At 42.1% G+C, this 14642-nt stretch overlaps 1 protein-coding gene across 1 annotated transcript in view; it reads right to left on the reverse strand.

Annotated features, from left to right (window-relative positions):
• Positions 1 to 20: 20 nt before the first annotated feature.
• LOC108666440 (integrin alpha-PS1) overlaps positions 21 to 14642 on the reverse strand; it is a 77649-nt gene continuing 63027 nt past the window's right edge. The window contains exons 4-20 of the mRNA XM_018153317.2: positions 12217 to 12302; positions 11694 to 11821; positions 11329 to 11537; positions 10210 to 10417; positions 9616 to 9737; positions 9393 to 9513; positions 9327 to 9356; positions 8961 to 9071; positions 7750 to 7975; positions 6313 to 6455; positions 5583 to 5684; positions 5173 to 5314; positions 4881 to 5140; positions 4605 to 4681; positions 3838 to 3990; positions 2672 to 3642; positions 21 to 2445 (exon numbers count right to left, since the gene is read on the reverse strand). Coding sequence (XP_018008806.1) covers positions 2032 to 2445; positions 2672 to 3642; positions 3838 to 3990; positions 4605 to 4681; positions 4881 to 5140; positions 5173 to 5314; positions 5583 to 5684; positions 6313 to 6455; positions 7750 to 7975; positions 8961 to 9071; positions 9327 to 9356; positions 9393 to 9513; positions 9616 to 9737; positions 10210 to 10417; positions 11329 to 11537; positions 11694 to 11821; positions 12217 to 12302 — 3503 coding nt within the window. The 3' untranslated portion in view covers positions 21 to 2031. The remainder of the gene's footprint in view (positions 2446 to 2671; positions 3643 to 3837; positions 3991 to 4604; positions 4682 to 4880; positions 5141 to 5172; positions 5315 to 5582; positions 5685 to 6312; positions 6456 to 7749; positions 7976 to 8960; positions 9072 to 9326; positions 9357 to 9392; positions 9514 to 9615; positions 9738 to 10209; positions 10418 to 11328; positions 11538 to 11693; positions 11822 to 12216; positions 12303 to 14642) is intronic.

The following is a 14642-nucleotide window of genomic DNA, read 5'->3' on the forward strand; positions in this document are numbered from 1 at the left end:
CCGACAAATTTAGGTGCATCGAATTTAGGTTTATCAAAATTCCTGAAAAAAGGCAGTAGCAAAAAATTATTTTAATGAATCACCATGTTAACAGAGCTTGCGTAAAGGAACTATTTTATCCTCTATAGGATCATATGTAATTCGTTAACTTTTTCTGTCCGCACTCAACCCTGGGATAATGATAAGGCGTTTACTTTAGATCTACGTACAACTTTTATAGATTAATATTAATAGTTTTCATGACAACGTTATTTGAGAGTGACAGAATAAATCTATAACATATAACAAGCCTTAAAAACTATTGTTACATAGACATGAGGCAAAATACAGTGGCTTGTGTTTACTTATTCAATTGTAAATTTAAAATAAAACTGTGAAAATAATAGTGGCAAAATATAAGCCTTGGAACATAGTAACGGGAGAGAAATTGTAGAATTATCGAAAATAATAATGACCATGTATAACTTCGCTTATCAAAAATCAACGCCATAGATGAAAATTTTTTAAAATTTATCCTATTGCGTTTCAAATTCCAAGCTCAGTTTTATGGGCGGAATTACTCCGCGCGCACTGTCTCTTATTAAAAATATAATCAAAGAGAAATCAATCCGAATATTAAATTTTTGCAACGGCTTAACCATTAAGTTATTTTGCATTCGAGATTGAATTGCATATGTTCAATTCAGATCAATCAGCGCACACGCACATTCGATAAAAAAATTCAAAAATTAAGCCAACCAAAATCAACGATAAGCCGTAAATTTCACGCAAAATGTACGTGTGAGCGTAATTAGTTTGATGGATTTAAAATTTATATATTCACAAATAAGAATATTGCAGAGGTTAAACAAGCAATTAAGCAGCGAGTTACGGATTCGAGCCCAGGTACCTGTAAAAGTTCTGGCAAAAAATCAGAGAGGTGGCCTGGCCTGGTGGTTAAGAACAGCAAAATTGGAACAACAAATTACGGGTTTTAAGCCCAAGGAAACTGTAAAAATTAATTTATTACTAGAACTGAAAACAGGCCAGATATGGCTTAATCACAACTGTCAATAATGACACCATAATCACTAAAACTATCCAAGTACAAGATGAGTCCCAACAAAAGTCATATATTATATTTCTACCATGAATATTCAATTAGAACGCAATTTGCGTGAGGCACTTCCAGGAACTGATGAACATTGCAACTGATGACTAGAGGAACGATTAACACGATTCCATTTACACAGCACACAGGCTGACACACGCGATCGTCTTCACACACAAGAAATACGCATACACACACGGTCTCACATACACATAGTCTCACGCACAAGACATACATAAACACGGTTCTCACACACAGGCTATACACACAAGCACGGTTCTTGGACACCCAAGATTCCCGAGGCGCCCAAAATTCTGGCCAGAAAGGAAGATAATGTCAGGCAGGCAGGCGTGCAGAAGACTAAACATGCTAGATGCTCACTAGGCACATGAGATGAGATTAAAAACTCGTTAACAAAAATCTATGAATATGAAATTCTAACGGTTCTATGATATCGATGTTAGAAGCATTAGAACATCATTTTAGCATGCGTTCGATATTAAAATATTCTATTCATTATTGATTAATAACAACAAATATATATAAATCTACAACAATCATCAAATAAACCTGCCCAATTTCAACAATCATTAACAATCGCAAACTTTTTAGATGTAAAAGGGACAAATGAAATTTATAGCCAATTTAATTAAGCTACTTAACATTATGATTACTGAACGCAGTCATTAAAAACGATCTTCCTATAAGAATATGAAATTCTATACGCAGTTTTCAACTATATTCCCGATATGAATTTACGCAAATTTTCCTTTGCATTTATCGAATTAACAGCAATCATAACGATAATTTTTATGAAAAGGTTCATCAACTTAGGTTGATTCTGTTGCAATAGAGTCGTCGCCAAAACGGTAGCACGTGTACCTGGGCATAAATATTATAAAAATAACTACGATCAAAGTATTTTAGATGCACAGCCGATATCAATGACCGTTTCTCATTAAATTATTAGTATCAGGCCTTCTTCTCCTCTCGAAGAATCCCATTTTGCAGAGTATGAGAATAATGAGGGCGAGCAGCAGGAGTCCTGCGAAGACAGAGACCAAGATCACCCACAGAGGCACAGACTGTGGCTGCTCCAGCAGGTTGGCGTAAGCCTTGGTCTCTGCCACAGCAACGTCGTCACTTTCATCTTGTCTCGAGCGGATGTCTTCTGGCAGTAAAAGTTCGCCACGTGACTGCACGTTGACGAGGTTCACGTGCGCGTAGTCCTCTACGAGCGTCGCGTTCCACAGCCGCGACACAATACGGATGCTCGCCGAGCTCTCGGCGCCCAAGTTGCGGATTGTGCAGCGGATGGGGATGCACTTGGCCGTCGGCACGTCCCCGGTACAACGCTGCGAGTATAAGTTTTTGAATTTATTACATCGGATAATTTATTTTTCACTCATCATTCAAAGCCCGATTGGACGATTGCCAAACTTGGTCTATTTTTCAATGCCGATACTTTTGGCAATTCAACGCCTTTAACTACTATACTACTTATAATTTTTATATTAAAAGCAAATGCATTCGAGCAAAAGTAGTGTTGTATGTTATGACATTGAACTCTGGAAAACTTACCAAGGTGACAGCCTGAAGCGTACGGCCAGTCACACCGTCGGTCACGTACTGCGCGGTCGCATATCCTTGTCTCTTACTCCGTCGGTGAACCAATCTATCAACAGTTGAATATTCTCCACTCCGTAAACCTGAGTCTGTAATAATTTGAAGCCCCACAAATTTATTTTCTTCGTCAGGGGGCAGAACACCGGCAATTGGAATCGAAGGTGAGGGCAAAACGCCCTCTACGGAATAAGGTTCAGGAGGCGGCCAATTGTTACCAGTAGACGCATTCTCCCTGATTAATTCCGTTCCAAGAAGACTTTTATCTCTGCTAAGAGAATTTGTCGTGTACCGCTTTCGTCGGATGTGATTTGTTCGATAATAATCGTCCTCCTCGTCGTCGTAATATTCATCAGGATACTCATCGTAATCTTCGTAATTTTCTTCGTAATTTTTTGTCGATGACTTTTTAGCTCCTTTATTAGTAGACGCTGTGGTAACCGACTGCACCTTCTCCGACATTGACTGAATCCTGTTGTTGGCTCCTCGATTAACAACGGCGTCTGATGTACCACTTACAGAATCTTTCGAAGTTTTGCTTTCTGTTCGTATTGTGTTCACTTTAGACGTAACCACCTTCGTTGTGACCGTTTTATTAGAGTATGAAACTTGGATGCCTCCGCTAGGCTGCGTCTCAACCTCAGAACCAACATTAAAAAATTGGCCGGATGAAGACTGACCAGACGAAGATTGTCCAGAAGAAGATTGACTAAATGATGATTGGCCAGACGATGATTGGCCAGACGATGATTGGCCAGACGATGATTGGCTGGAAGAAGACTGACTAAATGAGGATTGGCTAGATGTTGATTGACCAGATGAAGATTGGCTTGAAGACGATTGTTCTAATGAAGATGAAGAACTTGAACTCGTGGCCATGAATCGCAAGGGGTCTACGAACGCTGGATCTACGGAGCACTCGCCATCTCCTGTATGACATTAACTTTGTCTGTTACTTAACCAACAAATAAATTCGTGTTTTTGGCACATATAATGAACGACTTTTACTAAACTAATAATATATATATTCCATTTTTAAAACTGTATTTCGGGCCAGATTAATACATTGCTGATACATTAACGAAATAAAAAAGAATTTCCTTAGGATTTTCAAGCTATCGTACCATCAACAACCGGTTTCTCGGTGAGGTAGAGCAGCCAGCTTCCCTGGTCTTGGTGGTTCTCCATTTGGTGAGGCCACAATATCTTCACCTCCACGTAGTCCGACCTCCAGGGACCTCGGTTATCCACGACGTATTTGTGAACCACTTCAGAACCTGTGAGTGGGGAGCTTAGAAGCATTGAAAGAATTCAAGATAATTTCTTAACGGTTAAAGCCTTATGATGATCACTTTGATCGAAATGTGCATCAGGTCGCGTATTTGAAATATGCATCAGGTCGCGTATTTGAAATGTGTATCAGGTGGCGTAGACAGAGAATCAATTATACACATATATGCAGGTTGAGCACTCAAACATGAATTTCTATGACATCGCATATTGAAATACCGAACTTCTCGCGACTTGCGGAAGGCACGTCAAGCAGCTACGCGTTATCAACACGGCATTTCCGTTGAAAATAATGATTTCCATGTCAAATTAAATTAAGGTTGAATTAATAAACACGAACTGATAATTAAGGGATTTCTACGCTGTTCTCTCAACTCAATAAGCTTACAAACGACAAGATTAAAAAAAAATATTTTGTCCAATGTCTTTGGCCAGTTACTTCCGACTAAATATCTGACTTAGATATGAACATAACAAAAGTCCCCAGAACCATTGTTTTTCTGTAGACCAACAGACGGCAAAAATATGAAACTGTGAACTAATTTATTTCTTCAAGTGAATCAAATAAGTCAATTACAAGACGCTGCCCCTTGAGACGCACCGATCTGGTGGACGTTGGTGACGCCGCTCTCTCCCACGATCTCTCCGCCGAAAAACACCTGTTCCGGAGTCACCGACCTGTTGAGAGTTGCGTTACACAAATGAGATACCTTCGTGGGAACGCAAAAGGGTGTGCATATCACAACCAATATATTGCACACACAGCTTATAGATGGATTAATCATTTTCAGCTTAAAAATAACTCGTAAGTTACTACAGTTACCTCCACACAACGTTACATGGAAATAACCTTTGGACTTTAAAAGAGATGACTAACCCTGTGATGGAGACCTCGGCGCGCTTGAGGATCTCGAGGACGAGGTCGATGTTGTCCTGCGGCGTGCGCTCGTTGGAGGTGGAGTTGGCGAAGACCTTGAAGCGGATGAAGCGCTTGTCGAAGAAGCCCGAGGGCTTGAATGCCAGGAGGAGAGGCCCCGTGGAGTTGGTGAGGGGATTACCGAGGGTACAATGTACCAGGTCTGCCCTCACGGGCACGCACATGCCATATAGTCGTGCTAGACCAGCACTCCTCCTGCACTCCACGCTCCAAGGTAACTCCATAAACTCACGTCTGACTCCTTGATGCTGAACGCCATGGAGTCGTGATGCTCCACGAAAAGGCTCGGTTCGTACGCGGGGTCGCCAGAGTTTGTCACGGAGGCCTCCAGCAGCGCCACGTTTCGGAGGCCGAGCTCGAACACTTGGTGCGACCTGTTGAAATGTGACTTTAGTTGGATAGGAAAATTAAATAAGAGTGCAAACATGACCTCAGCCCGTAAAGGCTTGTGAAGGGGACAAACACTCAAAAGGAAAGTAAGAAATAAGTCGCAAAAAGTTTTGAGTAACATTGATCAACTCTTACGTTCTACAAGGAAAAATAATTCCGAAACTGAGCTCACATCGTAGCTGCAGACACATGAGCTCGGTAGGGGCTCGCAAGATAGAGGCATAGGATTTGCATTTGCAGGAAAATACGCACCGAGTGTCGTCCCACGGCAGCTGGAAGGCCGCGTTAAGGTTTAGGTCGCTGTCACATTTGTTGTCAGCGCCGCAGTCTTTCAAGAAATGAGCTTCAAAATATCTGCAGTAAACACGAACAGACTATACTGAAGAGGCAGCGATCACCAGTTGTTTTTTGAAAAAATTAACATTTAATTGATGTTCCCTCAATTTCATACTGATAAATTTTTTTTCCATGCAATCTAAAAGAATCTCTTTGCTTTGACTACAACTAGTTTGGGCCATTAATAAATGGCGTGTGATTCTTTGACATCCATATTGGATTGTTTCTCAATACAATAGTTTCTTTCAAATCATTCTGCATTAATTATTTTTTCTTTCTTTCATTCTTCTGTTTCTTTCAAATTATTCTGAGAGAAATGCTTTTCTGGTATAAGTCATGTTTACGAGGAATCGATATCGTTCCAGAATTTGTGAATTGCAATGAGAAAAATGATATACTTCTTCCTAATTTTCTTCAGTGTAGTGTTTTTAATTTGTCCTATTTTTAGACATTTTTATCATTTCATTCATATAGTTTATTTCTGTTCTTTAAATACATTCTTCCATGATGATAAGAATATCAACCTAACATAATATTAATCAAAGAGAGATACAGTAAAATCTATCATAATCAAATTCAATGTAAATGAAAATAATGATAAAATTGACAACTAAAACTGAAGTAAAAGTCGAGCAGACGAGCTGACCTGAGAGCCTCCTGCTGATCCAGGATGGGGAAATCGTCCATATTGGGTATAGGCCCCCCCTCCCTCATGGGTTGGGGCTCCCTCTGTATGATCTCATACGAGAGCTTGAATTTCAGCGGCCGAAGCACGTCTCTGTTGCCAGGCTGGGGAGAGCGATAAGAACTTTACAGAGATATTAAAATAATGGGCGATGGTCTCGTTAATAACAATCGTTAGTGGGATACGGAAAATAATGCATGCATTAATTTCGTGCGCATGTCTGCCTCCTACACCCACCAGCAGCACCCACTTTATATAGGTGGGTGTGCTGCCTTATATAGCACACCCACCCTAGTGCACCCAATAGCAGCTCTCTCACCTTGAGGTAGGCCACCTATATAGTACACCCACCTTGAGGTAGGCCACCTAGTACACCCACCTTGAGGTAGGCCACCTAGTACACCCACCTTGAGGTAGGCCACCTCCCTAGTACACCCACCTGGAGGTAGGCCACCTCCCTAGTACACCCACCTGGAGGTAGGCCACCTAGTACACCCACCTTGAGGTAGGCCACCTCCCTAGTACACCAACCTTGAGGTAGGCCACCTCCCTAGTACACCCACCTTGAGGTAGGCCACCTCCCTAGTACACCCACCTGGAGNACCTGAGCAGCACACTCTGCTCACCTGAGCAGCACACTCTGCTCACCTGAGCAGCACACTCTGCTCACCTGAGCAGCACACTCTGCTCACCTGAGCAGCACACTCTGCTCACCTGAGCAGCACACTCTGCTCACCTGAGCAGCACGACGCGGTCGCTGCAGAAGGACGACGTCAGGAGGTCAGGGTAGCCGTTGTTGTCGAGGTCGAGGCCGCCGCTGAGGGCGTAGCCGAACGCGTCGTACGCTCGCCCAGGCAGATCTGCGGCGCGTATCACCTGCAATAAGAAGCGTATATTGAATTCAAATGTATAGGCTGTTAAAATATACAAATGTATAGGTTGTTACAATATACGAGGTCGTTTAAAACCGGTGGAGGTGAGGTAGTTGGCGTCGGTGGGTGCGACGCAGGAAATTAAGGCAACTTAGCGTGGTCAGAGCAAACGTGCGCATTACATGGAATATAGTGGATATTTGTTGAACATAAGGCGCACAAGATGACACGCACGTGGGTGACAGTGATCAACAGTCGAATCTTTAAGAGACTTGGGCTCATAAGCAGAGGGCCGGGGCACCAGACCGTCAGCAGACCCCAGTACCTGAGAGGGCTGCAGCACCAGACCGTCAGCAGACCCCAGTACCTGAGAGGGCTCGAGCACCAGACCGTCAGCAGACCCCAGTACCTGAGAGGGCTCGAGCACCTGTCTCTTATACACATCTAGATGTGTATAAGAGACAGCCTTGAGGTAGGCCACCTCCCTAGTACACCCACCTTGAGGTAGGCCACCTAGTACACCCACCTTGAGGTAGGCCACCTCCCTAGTACACTGGTGCCGCCCCATGTCCTCAGGGCGCAGTTGGATCTTCTTCTTGACGACGGAGGTCTGCGTGGTTCCTTCCTTCTCGAAGTAAACACGCGGCAGAGGTTGGTCGCGATACACCAGCTCCTCGATGCTGTAGGACAGCAGCAGTCCTGTACGAGTGCCTGCGTCGTTGTCCATCTTGAAGCAAGCCTCGAACGAGAAGCTGGAGGACGGGAGAAAGTTTGTAAATTGTTATGAGAACAGCAATGGGAGGAAGATAGTTCAAGACTTTTAATATTAATCTTAGTCAACAATCAAGCCTCGAACGAGAAGCTGGAGGACGGTAGAAAGTTTTTAATTTCACATGAGAACAGCGAGGGGCGGAAGATAGTTCAAGACTTTTAGTATCAATCTTACTCAACAATCAAGCCTCGAACGAGAAGCTGCAGGACGGTAGAAAGTTCTTAATTTGTTATGAGAACAGCGATGGGCGGAAGATAGTTCAAGACTTTCAATATTCATCTTAGTAAAAAATCAAGCCTCGAACGAGAATTAAGCTGAGGGACGGGCAAGCGTTTTGAATTTTTCCTCAAAAAAGCGAATGGCAGCAGAAAATTCGTAACTCTCAGTACCGAGACGCTAAGAGACATTAAACGTCATGGAGAATTGCTAAATATCCTATCGTCTTGCTATCTTTAACCGTCAACAAGCAAGCAAATAATGAGTAACTATAGGATCAACAAAGTTTTGAATTTATCAAAAGTAATAAGAATTAGAGTGTAATTAGTGGCGTGGTGGCACCAGGCCAGTAATGAGATGGTACCTCGTCGTCAACAACCACGTTTTGAGGCTACTCATGATAAACAGAATACACGTCGGAAATGTGAATCGTAGATAGCGATGCCGAGGACTTTTTCATACCTCCATATTCATAGGAGTGAGAAGGTATTAGCCATTTAGGATAGAGCAATATCGAATCATTTTCTATCTATACTTTCCTTCAAATTATTGTGGGGCAAAAAAAAAACTCCAACCTAAATATGGCTAGGAAACCCCTTGTAATTTTCAACCCAAAAACTTCGCGATTCATTCATTAAAAAAAACAGTAGCAAGCGATGAACGTATTTCATGAGTCAGAATAAATAAATAACTTGATTATTATAAATGATATATTTTTAAAAAATTAACCAATTAAGCTCGTAGCTCACCAGGTGTCTTCGGATCCCTGGTCGTCAGGACAGCCCGGCTTTGTAGGATCGATGTTGCGGGGACCTCCTTCAGGCAGCACGATCGTCTGGATCATGATCACTGGTCGCGCTCTGATTGACCATCAACACAATTTAGGAAAAGAAATAAATATTCATTACCTATCGTCGAAAAAATGTTTCTCATGGACAAAACCATCGCGTTAGACTGGAAGCAAAACTCTTCAAACTATGAAATTCTCTCCATTTGAAGAGAGTTAGAGAAAGCAACTCCCTTCTCAAGCTGGAATAAGGATGAATATATTCAGAGATTTAAATTTATTGTTGGATTTGCACACTCTGCTCGCCTGAGCAGCACACTCTGCTCACCTGAGCAGCACACTCTGCTCACCTGAGCACCTGTCTCTTATACACATCTAGATGTGTATAAGAGACAGGATGTAGATGGCGCCCCTGTCCTCGTAGGGCGCGCCGATGGCCACGTCAAGGTAACCGTCGCGGTTGAGGTCGCCCAGCGAAGTCATCGAGAAGCCAAATCTGCTCTCGCCGGCGGGACCTGTGAGCGTCGGAGAGGTGCGTTAGTGGAGGGGAAAAGCATGCAAACCTGCCATAGGCTGAAATAATCTGATGATAAATTGAGTAAGAAGCTGGAAGTTACCTTCTATTCTTGAGTACATGTGGTTCTTCTTGATGCCATCTTGGTTATTGATGTAGACGTACACCGCTCCTGAGTTGTGTTTCGTGTAGTAGAAGGGGGCGCTCACCAACAGGTCGTCGAATCTGAGACGACACGAGAAAGAGTGGCTTCAGTGCATGAAAAATCAATGAAATGGGATTGATTGATCCATGTTGATTCTATCCCGGGAACAGAACGAGAAGTTAACATCAGTTTCAAAATAAGTATAGGTACTCGGAAATATTTTCCTTACGGTAGACAGCTTCGGATGATTGTAGATAGTTTAATATTATGGGCTCAGATAAATTCCTGAATGGGCAACGGATTCAAGATTTGGATATTTATTTTCAGGATCCACTTGACATTGTTATGACGGGTACCCTTCCATATTAATATCGAGGCCGAGTGCCTCGGAGCCGAAGCTGGAGGGAACATCTGAACATGTTCAAGATCCACTCAACATTGCTATGACACTCACCCGTCTCTATTGATGTCGAGGCCGAGCACCTCGAAGCCGAAGCTGGAGGGAACATCTGAACATGTTCAAGATCCACTTAACATTGCTATGACACTCACCCGTCTCTATTGATGTCGAGGCCGAGCACCTCGAAGCCGAAGCTGGAGGCGAACATCTCGCCGTCCAAGACGAGGTCGACCACCAGGAGACTTTCGCCGATCTTGGCACGCGAGAAGAAGACCACCTGACCGGTGCCGTTGGAGCGCGGGGCGCCGCCTACGTACGACACGTAGTCGCCGAAGAAGTAGCCCGTCGTCACCGAGTAGCCTGGGAGAGTAGAAGTAAACGCAATGTGGTTAGTGGCTGCCAGGAAAATGAGTTGAAATTCAAGAAGTAGCTCGTCGTCACCGAGTAGTTACGAACGTTAGCAGTAAGTAATGTAACTGATGATAGCCAGGTATATCCGAGTCAAAAGAAGCTTAAGGTTCTCCCGGCAGGATCCTGAGTTGACCATGCTACTACAAACTTGTTCTCGGCTACGATCACACCACGGTAGTTCCTTGGCATCCTACTCGACCATTAGGAAGAGGCGCTCGCCAAACCCCAAATGCCCTCAGAGCGGAACACATCCCGATTCACTCAGCACCTCTTCCACTGTCTATCCATTCTCACAGCCTTTTTCTTATGGGACAGTCCCATGCAGGCGGCTGCCTCACGATTTTGCTCCCCACCTCTTCCCTCATCCTACTGCGATCTCACCACCGCCACTAGAGCCATCCCCTTAGCACGCATAGACACTGTTCCACGGCAGCATGAGGTCGTCTGCCTTTAAGCGATTATCACAGTAAAGCCATAACTGTATAAAGCTTCACAGGTACAGGGGAAATACGATGTAGAAGTTTCAACTTTTTCGTCGTTGCAATATAATCTACAAGGTGTGTTTCATCGAGTGTTTCAAAACTAGAACATCCGCAAAAAAGATGATTATACGAATATAAAATCCACTGAACACTCTTGAGTTAAGATGAAACCCAATGCCACGAAGACTTTGATTGTGCGAATGAAACATTTTCAACAGCTTAAATTTTTAAACAACCGCTTAAATTCCCACGCTAAAACCTAATACTTTCATCCAAAAAGAGTCTACAAAAAATTCACGACATGCGTGTATCTGTGGTTCGCCTCCTACGACTGGCAGGATAATGGAGAGGATTAACAGGAGTTCTGATAAAACTCACCGAGGTAGCTGTACTTGTCCACGGGAGAATCGTTTTCTGTGACGGGCCCAAAATATTGCGTCTTGTCTCTGAGCAAAAAGTTTTTCGAGATATTGGAGGTGTGGACGGTCCCCCGCCAGGTGTAGGGGCCTGGGAGCCCCAGCACCACCTCATCGTCGAGGATGAGGCCACTCATCCCTGCCTGGCAGAACCCGTACTGCTGATGACCTCTGTGGGGCGTACACAAGAAATTCGCTGAACAAACGACACATGAAGCCAAGCTAAAAAACGTAAGTCTACTTCAAACCTCGCCATTTACTTATTAATAATCAAGTATCGCGCTGGGCGTCGGCTCATATATAAAATGCAACATGGCAGGCACTCACTTGGCGACGGCTTTGCCCCTGCAAGGCTCCATAGAGTCCATCACGTCCAGCTTTTGGTTGAGCAAATAACAAAGACCGAAGCCCCACTGGAAGCCTGGCCCGCGGTGCATGTAGCGATGCGCGCACACCTGGGCACGGGGTTACGAAAACATTGAATTATTGGAAAAAATGAAATCAAATTTTTGAGACGCATAATTATTGAATAAAAAGTCTGGCACTGGGAAATTTAATTTTAGAGCGGTGCGATGAAGACTAAACTGACGTGCACAGGAGCAGTAAACATTTATCATAAGTCCTCAAAACGATGGAACTAATTAATCAAAAAGCGGCTGAAAAATTGCAGAGTAGCAGCCATTGCAATAATTAAACTCGTGACGTTTGAGGCAGCTTATAACTGACATAGGAAGCGAACATAAATATGGGTTCATAATAAACGAAATCCGTGGGAACTGATTGAGAAACTGTGCGTAACTGTAACGATGAACTGAACTGACGAAGAGCCAATAACCATGCAGCACGTCACCACCAACCGACTCTTCACCGTCACGCCCAGCCATTGGTCGTCTTTGATCTCATCGTCGTTGGGCGGCAGCAGGTTCTCGTTGGCGTCTGAGCAACACAAGGCGAAAATCAGAATAATACTTCATGGCGTTTAATTATAACTAAAGATAAGATTGAGTTGTTTTACTAAATATTTAGATTTAACACTTCGTTTTCAATTTCGCATATTTGTTTCGAAGAATAATGAAATAAGTCAGCTTCGTATAATTCTATTTATTTTCACCTAGAAAATAATCTTCAGATTATTAAAAATCACTTGTGTGCTGTAACACCAAAAATCTGTGAATCCGAAGTAAACAGAATTACAAGTATATAGACTGACTGGAGTTGCAAACTAAACTTGACACGTATATAATTAGAGAACATTTCAGCCTCTAAAGTTAACGCGAAGATTCAATAATGAATCAGCCGCTACCATGCATGGCTCGCAGATATTCTGGAGCTAATCAAAGCGCTTATTTCTAGTGTAAAATTTGCGTAAACAATTTAAATAATTTTCACATGCACAGCTGAAATCTAATAATTTTACTTATCTCGAAAAAACGTGATTTTAGATGGAATGCAAACTTTATTCAGGTTAATGTGAGTAATTGAATTTTAAGTGAAGTTCAAGCACTTAACGTCACAAACATTATAAAACTTCATCTAAATTTTGGACTGCGCAAAACGCTCAAAGCTTAGAATGCTTTATGGAAAAGCATGACGCTGGGCTAAGTTATAGCAACTCAAAATCTGGAGCGTGAAAATAAATAGAAATTTAATTTCTTTCACAGGATGTTTTCTATTTTGAAATTTTATTCACTTAAACAGAAAGCTTCATAGTTGTAGTCGTGTAGATCAGATTATTCAACGCAAAACCTGGCTGTGGCCAAATATCGGCGGGCAATAGGTGGCCGTCGGTCGGTCGCCATTGCGTTATTTTTTAGCAGGAATTAAGATTCGAAATATTCTAAAAAATAGCCACTTTGTAAAGAACTGTTTTATTTATGAATAATTATATTCAAATTTTAATTTTTCTAGCTGACCCGTTAACGTACCGAGACTAACGTTAAAGATATGAAATCTAAATTAGAATAAAAACTTTAAAAATAACCTAGTGTTTTTTTCTCACTGCGCAAGTTAATTTCAACGTTGAAATTAACCGCGTACGCTTTAAATATAGGATACAAAGTGCTCATGTGTTGGTGCAAATTCAGTGCCTAGTATTTCTCGTTGGAGTGTGTAAAACATTTCCAGATCAGTGATGACATCGAAGATTCACAAGCAAAGGCAATGCATTTACAACGGCCAAAAACCAGGCCATTTGGTGGCACAAAGCAACCGCTGCAGGTTTTTGCAGCTCATTTACAGCAGAAGCTCGAAGAATTTATTATTATTAAAATAAACCAGTTTATCCCGAGAGAGAGAGAGAAAAGTATTTGACAAAACCAAGTCATTTCCCACATAGGCACAGAAGATAAATGAATTCTTGTGTACGAATATTTCATATACAGTTTGCTAATATACAAAGATAATATCTGGGCCGAAATTTGAACATTTACAGAACTCACGGCAATTTATACAGTTGAATTTGTGGAGCGGCATTGACGATTCTTATTATCGAGTTCCAAGCTTTGTACAGATATACAGATATTATACAAACCACGGCGCTTCCGTATTGGTGAGACGTACCTCATTTGCAAAATTCTTCGTGTATTATTAGTCAAAGATTAAACCTAGTCCCGATTAATGACCGAAACTTGAGAAGTATTGTATGATATCAAAGTATGAGTTTGTTGGAGAGTTAATTTATGAACCACATAATTGTACACGTATCCCCTATAATACCTTGTTAAAAAGTAACGCTTGGTCATGGCAAGCCGACCGTCGGCCATTTAGTGTCCATCGCAAAGCATTATATTCGCATTGAGAATGTGGCAGGAGCGATAACATTCCTTGCATATTATTCGCGCACAATGACAGCTTTTCATTTTAAATGCAAGAATTTTTTGTGCTATCCTATGTAAGCGAGATCCCAACTCTGCGTAACAGTAAATTGAGTGGCACTCAATTTTGCTGCGAACCTAAACTTTAAAAAAATACGAAGTCAGAAATCCAATTTCATTCATCACAGTTACGCCTTTTTATGATTGCTACGAAAATACAAATGAAAATACAACCAACGTTACAAGTTCGTTATTATTGATGAATTTTCGCCCTTATAATGACGTCAAATGCAAACGCGTATTGAATGTTATAGGTAAAAATTTACACGATCAACAGTTTCTTCAAGTCATGCACACCAACCACCTAATTATTATGTTCACGATGAACTCATGAATGTACAAGCCTTTTTAATGAACGTTTAAAGTAAAATTAGTATTATTATAAATAAATACACAACGGTAT

The sequence above is a fragment of the Hyalella azteca genome, unplaced genomic scaffold (genome assembly GCF_000764305.2).
Source record: "Hyalella azteca isolate HAZT.00-mixed unplaced genomic scaffold, Hazt_2.0.2 contig9249, whole genome shotgun sequence".
Lineage (NCBI taxonomy): Eukaryota > Metazoa > Arthropoda > Malacostraca > Amphipoda > Hyalellidae > Hyalella > Hyalella azteca.